General features: G+C 56.1%; 1 protein-coding gene across 1 annotated transcript in view; it reads right to left on the bottom strand.

Moving 5' to 3' along the window:
- Positions 1–3,528, bottom strand: part of Phactr3 (phosphatase and actin regulator 3) — a 123,922-nt gene extending 120,394 nt beyond the window's left edge. Inside the window, exon 1 of the mRNA XM_069990092.1 lies at positions 2,924–3,528. Coding sequence (XP_069846193.1) covers positions 2,924–3,035 — 112 coding nt within the window. The 5' untranslated portion in view covers positions 3,036–3,528. The remainder of the gene's footprint in view (positions 1–2,923) is intronic.
- Positions 3,529–13,635: the final 10,107 nt, after the last annotated feature.

The following is a 13,635-nucleotide window of genomic DNA, read 5'->3' as shown; positions in this document are numbered from 1 at the left end:
CTCCCAAGAATGCTGTGAGTTGGGGCTAAGAGAAAATCAATGCGGTAAGTGAAGGAAGGGGTGACATTGTCCAAAACACAAACGTCCGCATCCCCCGAGTTGTAAAATGGTAACCCTTCTGGACAAAACCTTCACCTTAACAATAAAATGATATTAAAAATACTGCAGGGAAGGGTAAATGCAACTATGTCATATAGAGATAGTGTCTAGCGGTTCTTGCATGTTATTTAGTATCTGGCTATATGGCCCAGCAAGAGAGCTGGGTTCGGAGCTGGAGTCCTGAGTTCGAGCTGCTGGTAGAGGGGGGCGGAGAAAGCCCTGGAAGGCCAGGCCAAGGCTCAGACTTCTCTATCTAGGGGTCAAACGACTGAGAGTATTGCAATAACTGACCCAAACGCAGACTGTTGGGAACAGCTGGGCCGCATACGATAAGAAAGGGCCAAAGCAGTGCGAGGGCCGGGCACTCTTCCTAGCCACTTGAATGGAGTTTAAAACTGCACCTGTCCAAGATAAGCACGTCATGCATCACAAAGGAGTAAGCGAGTCCCACCAACAGAGGGGTGCAAGCTTTCCAGACCCAGCTTTCCTACTGGGCTAGTTCAAGACCCTAGGAATCTTCCAACCTAGAGTCTCTCTACTTCTACCACAACTCCTCTGCTAAATAAAATTTATAAACTCCCAAAGCGCCTCTGATAAGGCCTTACAACTCACAGTTACTTATTTATTCTTCCTTTCTTTCTTTTGGTGCTGGTCCCCAGGCCTAAACTCATGGTCTGGGTGCTGTCCCTGAGCTTTTTTGTTTTGTTTTGTTTTTCCTCAAGACTAGCACTCTACCACTTGATCCACAGCTCCCCTTCTGGCTTTATTAGTGGTTAATTGGAAATAAGAGCTACGAAGACTTTCCTGCTCAGCCAGGCTGGGCTCAGACCACTATCTTCAGATCTCAAACCACTGTCCTCAGATCTCCGCCTTCTGAAGTTGCTAAGATTACAGGCCCGTCTGGCATGGATTTTTTTATATGCAGCTTGGATTTTCAACTCTGGCATCTACTCTCTGGTTATCATTTTGACTGCTAGATCCAGAGAAGAACTCCAGTGTGGCCCCTGCCAGGATACAACCTAATCCTGGCATCCTCCTCCTCTGCCCCTCTGCACAGGCCACAGACACCTGCCAAACCCTTCACACCCACCTGTGCCCATGGAGCATCCACTCACAGCCCGAAGCTAACTCCTCCATAATTTCCATTTCAAATTTGCTTCCTTTCACTGCTAGAGAGACAAAAGGGGTGGTGGGGAAGAAATATCTCTTCAGGAGCCATTCAAAACAGCTGGGCACTGGTGGTTTACCCTGCAATCCTAGCTACTTGGGAGGCTGAGATCTGAGGATCCTGGTTCAAAACCAGTTTGGGTAGAAGAGTCCTTGAGACTCTTATCTCTAAAACTCCTAACCCACAAAAAGCCAGAAGTAGAGGTGTGGGTCAAATGATAGTGCACCAGCCCTTGAGCATAAAAGATCAGGGACAGCACCCAGGCCCTGAGTTCAAGCCCTACTACCAGCACAAGAATAAAAGAAATGTAATGACAGAAAAGAAAAGAGAGTCATTCAACTTCCATACTTGGAACAATCCTGGAAGTAAATCTCCACCGCTGAGAAAACCAATCCATCAAAGAGTGCTTAGTCCCCAATTAGTAACAGAAGGATTAATTAATTCCTCCAGGGTCTATGATGGCAGTCTCTCCTAGAAATTCCAAGGAAATTCACTTGTCCTCCCACGAGGAAAAAAATCAGGGATTTCCTCCAGCCAGCACCTTAGTGGGACCCAATGACACAGTGTCACTGTTCCTAACAAAGATGTCTCAGCAGGCTTGCATGGGTTGATTGTTTGAAATTTCAAGTAGGGCTTGGCACCCGCTGAGCCGACTTCAGTGGGCCTTTCTGGGCCGTTCCAGTGTGGTTAGAGTGGGGAAATCTCTTCCCACAACCAGGCCCTAGGTTGGCTGCACTTGGACACGGGTGCGGGGCATCCCCAGCCCCATCCGGGAGGCACGGAGGTAGAAGTCCTCAGGGGAAGGCGGCCCTTGCCACGGGCAGCATCTTTGGAGGAATTGTGCTTCACCAGGAGCCAGCACGGACTCCAAAACACCAGCTTTGATTCTTTTTATTTTTGAAAGATACATTTCAGAAGCTCAGACTTCTCCCTAAGAAGTGAAAATTGCCTTCTGGCAGAGAAAGGTTTTAATGATCACTTTGCTTCCTGCGTCTCCATGGTGACGGGGCGGCACACAGCCCACCCCCTCCCTCCCCATTAGGCCTTTCTTCCCCGCTGGAAAGTCATCAATCAGGCCATACAGACGCCTTTGTGACCGGTTATCACGGACACGATCCACGCTGCCAGGGAGGGCGTCGGAGTGGCCGCGTGCACAGAGTGAAATCCCGGCAGGCCGCCCTGGCCCACGCCCTGCGCCCCGCGGGGAGCTCTGCCCCGCACACCTGTCCGGGGCGGCGGGCGCGCCCGGCGCGCAGGCCCCGCTTCAGCCCAGTCGGGACCCGGAGGCGAGCCGGCTGCAGGGCAGGGCTCTGCTCGGCGCGGCAGGGCAACGGGCCGGGGGGCCCCAGCCTGGGGGGCGCCGGGCGGAGGCGGCCGGCGTCTGCCTCAGGCCGGGGCGGTCAGCCCCTCCGCAAAGCCGCCCGGAGCAGCAGGCGCCGCAGGGTGCCCCGGAAGTCGGGGAGCCGCCAGCTTCTCCCGGACAAAGGGCTCCGCCGCACCCCGCACCGCGGGGATGGAAGCCGCGGATCGGGCCCCCAGGCCCGGCGCCCGGCGTGGGCTGCGGCTCCCGGAACGCGGCGCCCCGCGCCCGCGCGGACCCGGTGCCCGCGCCTCCGGCCGCGCCTCCCCCACCCGCCCCGCCGCCCCCGCTGTTACCTGGGTTCTCCCGGGGGTCCGCGGAGGCGCTGGCGTCGGCGAGGACGCTGGGGTCGCTCTGCGAGCGGCCCCGCGACACCAGGCAGCTGCTCTCGTCCCCGGACGCGGCCATGGGCCCCGCGGCGCGCGGCGCCCGCCAAGTTAGAGGGAGCGGCGCGCGCTCAGCGCATCGGCGTGGAGGCGGCCAAGGTCACGGCGAGGGGCCGAGGGGCGTCCTCCAACCCCACGGGGAAAGGAAAGCCGGGCCAGAGAAGAGACGGCCGGGCGAGGACGCGGGCTGGCTTCGGGGCGGGGAAACAATGGGCGAGCGGGTGGCCGCCGGGCGCATCCCGGCGTGCGCGGCCTCGCGGGGTATTGAGTCGAGTGTATCCCCGATCTTCAGTCTACAGTCCAGGAAAAAGAAAAGTTGAACCAGGAAATGAAAACTTTTTCTCGCCAGTGTTTATTGCGTGCTGGGGTCGGAGGGGTGTCCGCGGGTGGCTGGGCACGGCTCCCTCCCCGCCCACCCCCCACCCCCCGGGAAGAAAACGGGCGGAACGGAGAAGCTTTGCCCTGTCAGTTGCTTGAATCTGAAAGCTGTTCTTGGAGCATCTGTTGGAAAACATTAGGATTCTCCCATCGTGCTTTGCGAGGGCCGTGACGTCACGCGGCGATGGGCGTGGTCTGGAATACCTGGACCGCAGGCAGGAGGTGGGGGGGCGAGGCCGGCCCCGCCTCAGGCGCCCACCCCACCAGGCCGGCCCCTTCCCCCTCCCCCTGAGGCCTCCTCCTCCCGCAGAGCAGGCCAGGAGACCCCGAGGGCCGGCTCCCTGGAAGGCCGAGTCCCTGGCCCTGCCCTTCTTGCGGGTGCCGTGGGTCTGGAGACATACACCCTCCAACAGGAGCAGTACGGAGCTGCCGCCCACCAAAGGGTCCTGGGGGCGGGGTGAGGAGCCTCAGCACGGGTGGGGGGACGGTGCTGAGAGGGGACACCAGTTCCCCCTCCCCCACCCTGTCCCCAACAGCGAGAGCCCAGGATGGAGAGGGGGTGGGGCGGTGCTGCAGCGGGCCCTGGAGATCCTGGGACACAATGGGAGGAGCTGACCCTGTCCAGCCCCTCAACACCGACCCCCCCCCCGCCCCGTGCAGAGCTCAGATGAGGTCCCCTGCGGACCACAGCACAACAGGGACCGGGACTCCCCTGAGGCTGCCATCATCCAAGTCTAAGACACAAGGTGTCCCAATTAAGGTGGCTAATTAAATGCAAGAACAGAACAGGGACATGGGGAGCTAAGGAGGTACTGGCTGTGCATGAGCTTTGGCTCCTACCAACAGTCACTTAAGTAAGAGAAAAGAGCCATTCAATCATTGTCCCATCAATCAGACATTCATTCAAAAGACCCACAGGAGTCTAGTATGTGCCAAGCGTCAGGAAAGCCAGGTGAGCAAACACCAGAAGTACCTCTGGCCATGGGTCTCCCGGGAAAGAATGGAGATGAGGCTGAGTGGTCTCCAAGAAGCCATAGATGGCCAAATAAATAATCATGGCTGGCAATGCCATCCAGGCACTGCTAGAAAGGGGGGGTGAGAGGTTCCAAACACAGACACAAGCTGGGCAGATGATGCATGCCCAGTCCTGGACCCCATGCTTAGTGCTTGGATGTGTCACTTCTTCCTGCCAGTGACCCAGCAGGTGAGAGCTGCTGCAGCATCTGCCTTTAGAGATAAGGAAAGGTGAGCACACATCTCAGCCCCGCATCCAAGGGCTGGACCCAGCAGGTCCACCCACAGAAGCTTCCGTTGACCCAGACCTGTCAGGCACACAGATGGACAGAGTGGGCCCTGGGGTGCTTGAGATGGAACACTCATTCCCTGTGTGAAAAGGATTCACAGCATAGAAGTCAAGACCATCAGGCACATTCTCCTTGCTGTGTCCAGAACAAGGAAGGACAGAAGGAGTGTTTTGTGGAAGCCAGTACGCCAGGGTACATCATGCGCCAAGAAAATGATTCCCCCATCTCTAGAGGGGCCATGCTGCAGAGCCCCTCTCCTGCTATGCTCACCTGTGGGTGGGTGAGGACCGTACCAAGCATCCATCCGAGCTCAGGAGCCCATGTGCCATGGGAGGCAGAAGACGGGAAATTGGAACCATGGGTTATGTCTCTAAAATATACCTTAGCAAAATATTGTGGTTTGTTACAGCTAGGTAGGGATGAAACTGCTAATTATATTAATTCTAGCGTTTGCAGTATTCCATAATAGAAACAGTTTAAACTTAAATGCAATTTAGAAATCCCATCTCTACTGATCAACAAAAAGTAAAAGGTTTCAGGTAGGTTGTAGGCAGTTATACTCTGAAAATGTACTCCATTTTTTCACTTCAAATGGGTGTGCTTTATGGTGTATGAATTATTTCAATCAAACTGTCCTTCTAGGGTTTACACAGAGTCTTTGGCCTTTAAAGTCAGTCAGCTTCAGGCCACCCTGAGCCCCTGGGATGTGTGGAAGACCTGTCCAGGGCACTTCCTGCCTCAAAGAGTCCCATGAATCTTTTTTTGGGGGGGGTCCAGTCGTGGGGCCTGAACTCTGGGCCTGGGCGCTGTCCCTCAGCTCTTCAGCTCAAGGCTAGCACTCTACCACTTGAGCCACAGTGCCACTTCTGGCTTTTTTCTTTTTGCTTATGTGGTGCTGAGGAATCGAACCCAGGGCCTCAGGCATGCAAGGCAAGCGCTCTACCACTGAGCCACCTTCCCAGCCCCTCCCATGAATCTTTGTAAACATCTACAGGGTCTGTCCTCAGCCAGGCACCTTGCTAGGGGCACCAGGCTCTTCCAAAACCCCCTTCAACCAACAAAACTTCCTGAGCCTCACCAGATGGGAAGTGCCATGCGGCCGTTCTCACCTGTGAACCGGAAGGAATCATAAGAAGGAATGAGCCCTGGTTGCTACTACAACATGGCAGACTCTGCACAAACAGCCACACATCCCTGGATTCCATCTGTCTGAAATGGCCATCCAATCAGAAAGTATGGGTGCCTAGGATCCTGGGTCAGGGAGGAGAATGCTGAGCTGGCTGCTAGTGGGTACAGTGTTTCTTTGGGGGAATGCCTGAAATGTTTGAAAAGTTCTAAAACACTGATTATGGTCGTGGTTTCACAACTCTGAATATATACTGAGGCCATCTGAATGGCATACTTGAAGTGGGTGAGTTTTATGATATGTACATGATTTGAATAAAGCTTTATTGTTTGAAGTACTTACAGGTCCAGCCTGAGCTTTGGGTCTGGGGCTACTCAGGTACCATCCACCACCTACTGAGAAAAATCACCTGCAAGCCTGGCGTCACGTGCCCAGAACCAGATGGAAGCATCCTGAGAGACCACCTCCTGTCCTAGGTCAGAATTCCTTCTCCTTCCCTCCCCCCCACAGAACCCCGGGCTGCTCCTGGGGAAGAGCCCAGGGAAACAGGGAGGAGGCAGGAAAGAGGATCGGAGGCTGGCAGCCTTTCAGGAAGGAGAGGACTGTGGGCAGTGGCCAGGCTGAGCAGGCTGCATCCATGTCCCAGTAGGCTAGAGATAGACTGATATGGGGAGTTGGATCCAGAGCTTTCTATGTTCTCATGATTAACCAGATATGGGGGCGGGGTCAAAGTGACCAGAGCCTGGTGTTGGCCGTGGAGTGTGTGTGATGGAATCTCCGGGTGGGAGAGTAGAGAAGGGACTGGGCGGGGCAGAAAGGAAGAGGAGGGCATTCCGAGGACCACGCCAGGCCTGTGGTCTGGCCTCAACGTCCCTGGCACCATCAAGGAAGCTGCTCACCAGGCTCATGGTGGGAAGGGCCCTAGCTGAGGGCCAGTAGATTCACTCCACTCATGCCCTCTGTAGGCTGCCAATTCCCCCCTTCTGTCTCTCTCTCCTTCCCCCACCCTCCCTGGTCAAAACTACTGTGTTGACCACAACTGCTCTGCGTGACTCATCGGCACCCACTGGCCACATCCCGCATGTCAAGCGCTAAGCCAGCACTGGTGGGGAGCTGCTCCTGCAGGTACACTGCTGTCTGACTGAGGCATCCAGGGTGCACAGCAGCGGGTGAGCGGTTGTTCCCTTGAGCCCAGGCCGCCTTTGAGGTGGATCGATGGGTCGTTTGGGGTCTGCAGCAATCTCGCTCTCAGCCCACTAGCCCCCCAATCCAAGGACCCCGGCACCCTAGAAATCCCAAAGAGCTGATGGACCCAGGCTTGGGCTGTGTCCAAAGGTGTCTATCAATTTGTTCATCGGAGACATCAGAAACAGGTGCCTGGCACGTTATCAGTGCCTGGTAAATAAAGCTGGGCTGTCGGGGCCAGTGAGCGAATGCCCACGGCCCTGTCCACTCCACCACACCCGTTCTGGGAGTGCAGGCTCCAGGCTTTCTAGAGCTGAGTGGCCACCACCCCCTTAGCCCTTGATATACCAACCGGCAAACTCCAGATACTTAGAGGAAATGTCTCCCTGCCAAACTCGGGAACCAATGGAATGGAGTGAGAGGGCAAAGCACAGGCAAGTTTAGGACCAAAGGAAAAAGAGTACAGCCATGCCCTCTGCTGGACAAGTGGAGAAAGGCACCCAAAAAGTGCCTGTGTTTCCAATTCTTGGAAACACAGCCTTGAACTTGGTTCCTTTCACTTTTTGAACACACACTTGACAGGGTGTGTATCAGGGCTCTTCTGAGAAGACCTAGTGTTCAATGCAACGTCAACTATATCTTTAAATTCAGAACCAAAATCCTCTATTCCCTTACTGGAGGAACTGGCAGCTGGGGGGAGAGCCATGCCCTGGGGGCCCATGACCTTCTAGAGATGTCCTCGGCCCTAGATAGGGTCAAGAATGCACTTCAGATGCTTGTAAAATCCTTTTGAGCAGGAGTCAAAGACCCAGGCACAGGGGGCTGTAGCATCTTGCAAGTGTGGGACCCGAGTCTGGCCACATCACCTTTGCGGTTGCTGTGTGAGGAAAATGGATCCTGGGCCTTTGACTCCCCACACAGAAGCCCCTGGGGGCTTGGGAACAGGCCACTTGCCTTTGATTCATCCTTACATGACCCTAGCACACACAGTGACAGGATGGGGCATCGAAAGCATCAGCGATAAAGGACAGAAGAATGTCAGCAGAGGAGCAGGCAGGGAAGGAGCCCCAGCATGAACACAGACAACACCCTGGCGGGCAGCCGTGCATTGGTGTCACAGCCTCTCCATACACTCTGTGTTGTCACTCAAGTCTGTGATTCTCCCAGCAGCCTTTCTTCCATCCTGGGCAGCATGAAAGGCTGCCACAGACCTATTTCTAGCTAATAAAGAAAGAGAAGAAAGTAGGTGGATTGAGATCCAGGATTGGCCAGAGCAAAATCAAGAGACCCTGTCTGAAAAATAACTACAGCCATAAAAAGAAGGGCTTAGAGTGTGGCTCAAGCAGTCCAGTGCCTGCCTAGTAAGTGGTAAGTGCCAAGTTCAAACCCCAGTGTTACCAAAAACCTAAAGCAAAGAAGGTAATTCTGCAGAAATGATGCTCTGTGCTCCTCTCCCTCCCAACCCTCCCCCCCTCCCCCCCCCCCCACTTTCTCCTTCCTCACTTGACATGTGTGCTTTAACATATTTACAGGATTTATGTACTTAAGAGACACAGAGCTGAGCTTCTTGGCTTACCCCAGCACAGATTTACATGCAGCCTTCCATCCCAGACACCGCAGGCTAAATGCTCTACAGAATCATAGCTCCAACAGCCTGCAATGGATCTCTAAATTACAGAAAGCCCACAGCACTGGGTTTAGAGAAGGTACTTTAAAAATACATCGTAAGTTCCGTGGCCGTACGGATGAGAGCACTTGAGCCCCTCCCTGTGCCCACAATGGATCATGGCCGCTGGGACACCCTCCCCCCAGGTGCACCCATTGCCAGAGTCCTCACAGCCCCCGCGCTGGCCTGTGTGGAGGGCCATGGTGTGGGTAATCTGACGAGGGTGCACCATGGACTCCGTTCTGGTACAGTAACCCCGGTGCACGCAGCCTGTGGGGGAAGCGGTGGTCACTGAATTTAACCATAGCAGCGTCCACCCAGCCACCTGGGATCTGAGAAACCTCCTGGCATTTTGTGCTCCCATGTTGGGGGTGGCCCAACCTCTTGGGGCTCACCAACTGCTGCTCCAGGAGACCAGCGTGCCTGCCTGGAGTGAGGCGTAATGGCAGGGAGCCTTCCTGGAGTACCAGCGCTGCCTCTTTGCTGCCTTCCAACCCCAAGAACATCCAGGGCTCCCTGTTACCCTGGGAGACAATCCTTGCCCCAACCCAGCCCACGGGAGGCTCTTTGAGCTCTCGGGACTCTCTGCCCCTAGGCCTCAGACCTGCAGCAGGGCTCTCCACCCCTCCTCAGCCCTGCAGGGCTTTCTGCCTTGCTCCTCAGCCCTGCAGGGCTCTCTGCCTTGCTCCTCAGCCCTGCAGGACTCTCCACCCCTCCTCAGCCCTGCAGGGCTCTCTGCCTTGCTCCTCAGCCCTGCAGGGCTCTCTGCCTTGCTCCTCAGCCCTGCAGGGCTCTCTGCCCTTGCTCCTCAGCCCTGCAGTGCTATCTGCCCTTGCTCCTCAGCCCTGCAGGGCTCTCTGCCTTGCTCCTCAGCCCTACAGGGCTCTCCACCCCACTCCTCAGCCCTGCAGGGCTCTCTGCCTTGCTCCTCAGCCCTGCAGGACTCTCCACCCCTCCTCAGCCCTGCAGGGCTCTCTGCCTTGCTCCTCAGCCCTGCAGGGCTCTCCACCCCACTCCTCAGCCCTGCAGGGCTCTCCACCCCACTCCTCAGCCCTGCAGGGCTCTCTGCCCTTGCTCCTCGGCCAAGCCACTTAAAGGAACCTCCAGCAAGAGCTCAGCCTGCCAGCACTGTGGCCTCCACACTGAGCTCAGAGTGTGGAGGAGCCAGTGGAGCCCACCTGGACTCCTGGCCACAGACAGGGCGACAGAAGAGGCTTTTGCTCTCGGCTGCCAAGTTCGTGCTCCTTTGTTCTGGCAACCACAGAAAGCTATGTGCACAGCCCCACCTGAGCCTCCCGTGTGTCCTGGCACCGACCGCCATGCTGTGGGGAGAGGGGGTCCTAAAGGCGACATGTACAAGAGGGGGAGGCTGCCGGGAGTGACTGGTACACGGGGGAGGGGGAGGCTCCCGGGGTGACGGTGCATGGAGGAGGGGCACTCCCAAGGGTGACAGCAGGAACCGAGGACAAGGACAAGCAGTCCCCATCTGCTCAACCCCAAAGCTCCGTCTCGCGCATTGGCGCAACCCTGCACCCCTCTCAGACGACCCTCCAGGAAGTGGTACTCATGGCTAATTTCAGCCTAGGAGTCAAGAAAAATCACTGATGAAGATGGGCAGGGAGAGCCACCCTGGCATCCCCGCTGCGGGACACAAGGGGCGGCCCCTCCCTGCACACTGCCCACCCCCCCCCCCCATGGCACACTGAGCACCACCTGCAGTTACTGAGCTCCACTTCTGGGTGGAGCTTGCTTTGCCTCCAAGGCAGGCAGGTCTTCCAAAAGACAGATCTGAGGCATGGTTTGCCGTCCCCCTGAATTAGGTACTAAGAGCGAACACTGGCTGCCACCAAATGCTTCCCAGCATACAAGCTAGAAGGCAAAGACTAAGATTTCTAAGCCACACATTGGTGGCTCATGCCTATAATCCTAATTACTAGGGAGGCTGAGATCTAGGATCATGATTCAAAGTAAGCCCAGGCAGGAAAGTCCTTGAGACTCTTATCCCCAGTTAACTCCCAAAAAGACAGAAGCAGAGGTGTGGATCAAGTGGTAGAGCAGTAGCCTTGAATGGGAAAAGCTTAGAGACAGTGCCCAGGCCCTGAGTTCAAGCCCCGGAACTAGGACAGACAGATAGGGACGGATGGGGACAGATGGATGAACACACAGACACATGCGTGCGCGTGCGTGCACACAAACACACACACACACACACACACTAAGTGTGACTGAGTACAAGACCCTCATCCAATCTGCCACGCCAAGTATCCACGAGCACAGAAGGCCAGATTGGGGGGGGGGGCTGGCTGTCAGCCACCCAGGACAGAGGCCTCCACAGCCACCGTAGCACCATCTTGGAGTTCCCACTCCAGAACTGTGTGAAGATGGGCCCTCAGCCGTGTGAGGCCAGGCTGGCCCACCGCATGGCAGCCACGGAGGAGACGGCGCTCCGTGGAGCAGAGGCAGGCGGGCCTCAGTGCCAGCCTGGCCCATTACCACACAGGCAGCTGGGCAGCAGGACCTTCCTGCAGAGGGGACACAGGCTGAGCACTGGCTGCTGTGGAGGTGGAGGCCTTCAGCCAAGGAGAGCGAGCCTCTGTCAGCAGCTGCTCCTGCCAGCTCTGGTGAAGTACAAGGCGTTGCAGAGTCCCGCGGACGGCTCCTCCTCCCTCCTTCGCGCTGCATCTGGTCCCCAGCTCAGTGTGCAGACAGCCCTACCCTGGAGCAGCGTAGCAGACCCGCCCCTTGGCCCTGGTCCTCAGTGGAGCTTCGCACCCAGCCTGGCCCAGCTAGGGGCGCAGGCCTTCACACCCCTCGCAGGGGCCACTTTGAGCACTGACATTCCCTGACTGCCCACAGCCTGCAGTTCATCAGAAAATGGAAGACACGGTTGGCTTTCAGCAGGTGACCACACTCGAGGCCACCTGTGGAGGAAAAGCTGCTTTGGTGGCTCTGTGCAGCGCATGTCCAGAAACAAAGCCAAAGTAGCTCCCGCGTTCTGAGTCTTTACCGGTCTTCATTTGACCCCACAGGCTGTGTCCACAGGCAGTGTCCGCAGGCAGTGTCCACAGGTGTGATCACAGGCAGTGTCCACAGACTGTGATCACAGACCCCGTCCACAGGTGTGATCACAGGCAGTGTCCACAGACTGTGATCACAGACCCCGTCCACAGGTGTGATCACAGGCAGTGTCCACAGACTGTGATCACAGACCCCGTCCACAGGTGTGATCACAGGCAGTGTCCACAGGTGTGATCACAGGCAGTGTCCACAGGTTGCGATGACAGGACGTGTCCACAAGCAGGTTCCCAGCCCAGCCCCACGACCCCTCTGGGGTCACGGCATCCACCACAGTCCCATCCAGGGGAGAAGTCCCATTCAGGCTGCGTGTCCTGCTGTCGCTTTCCCCTTCGAATGCATCCCTGCGAGATCTGGACAGATTCCCAGATGTGGCAGGGGGCACTGGTGAAGCCGGCACAGAGAGGGGCCCCAGCTCTTTCAGAGCCTGATAGAAGGAGTGGGGTGCACAGCGGTGTCTCTCTCCTCGTCCAACCTCAGCAAGCAGCCAAGCCCGAAAAGCCCCCCAGAGTCGCTGTCCCCAATAGCAGGGATGTGGCAGACGCAGAGGTAAACGTTCCTAGCACCCGTGAAGCCACAGCCCTCACCCAAACAAAACAAACTTTCTGCGGGAAGTCTGGGTTGAGTCCTGGTTTGGAAGACACAGTCCACCTGATGGACAGGCAAAGAGAACACTGGCCACAGCCGCCCTCTCCATCTTCCCTGCCTGAGCGGGCACAGTGCAGGGCATGTCCCACCACCCACCTGACCCCTGGGTCACACGGAAACCCCAGGTCCCCAATAAACACTCCAGTCTCAAAAGGATGAGAAAAACAGGTGCAAAGAGAAAAGCTACACAATCAAAAAGCAAACACAAGGAATGCGTGCGATAAAGGCAGACCACCTACTAGTTGCAGAGAAGTAGGGAAGTCTAAGCAAAGACTCCTATCAGAAGAGGGGCAAAGCAAGGATGTAAAGAAACCCTGAGTACATCAAAACTCAAAACGGTGGCAGGGCTTGTGGCCTGTCCTGTCATCCTAGCTACCCAGGAGACTGAGATCTTAGGATTATGGTTCAAAACCAGCCCAGGCAGGAAAGTCTATGAGACTCTTATCTCCAAATAACCAGCAAAGAGTCAGAAGCAGAGCCATGGTTCAAGTGGGAGAGAGCCAGCCTTGAGTGAAAAAAGCTAAGGGAGAGTGCAAGGCTCTGAGTTGAAGCATAAGCAAACAAACATTGCTACCCAACCAAAGGCAAGCCACAGAAGAAGCAAACTATTCACGTGGACACAGGATTTGAACTCAGCACCTATAAAAAAAAAATGGCTCTTACAAACAAGTTAGAGAAAACTAGCAACCTGGTAAGAAACAGGCCTGGACAGAAAGGTGGTTCTCAGAACCCAATAGGCAATTAACATAAGAAAACTCTCTAAGCGATCCCAGGAATGCAAATGACAGTAAGCCCACTGGCAGAATGCCAGAATTTGGCAGACACTGGGAAGCTGAGCGCCCAGGCCCTGTTCAGGGCAGGGCAGCCACAAGGCCACTCTCATATCCTTATCTAAGTCCGGGAGCAGCACCTGGGAGCAGCTGGCAGGGACATCTGCAAAGCCAGGGACTTGGACCCAACAGACCTGGACAATGACCTCCAATCATGGCGGCAGAAAGGCCAGATAGCTGTGGAAGATTCTAAAGCAATTATACAGAATCTATGAACCCAGGTCCGTCGCCAGGACACTGCAGAGCGGAAGGGCTTCAGATCAAGACATGCTGCATACACCGCCATCCTGACAGGAAGCCACCTGGGGAGCTTCCTGCTGAGCCCAGGGGATGCGACAAGACCAGGACTACAGGGAGCACAGGACCCAGCCCCCTCTGGAAACAGTTAGGGGCCGAAGGAGGTGTGAACT

This window comes from Dipodomys merriami, unplaced genomic scaffold (assembly GCF_024711535.1).
Source record: "Dipodomys merriami isolate MVZ:Mamm:240054 unplaced genomic scaffold, mDipMer1.0.p SCAF_39, whole genome shotgun sequence".
Taxonomy (NCBI): Eukaryota; Metazoa; Chordata; class Mammalia; order Rodentia; family Heteromyidae; genus Dipodomys; species Dipodomys merriami.
The sequence above is the reverse complement of the archived record's forward strand: the minus strand, read 5'-3'. Positions and strand labels throughout refer to the sequence as shown.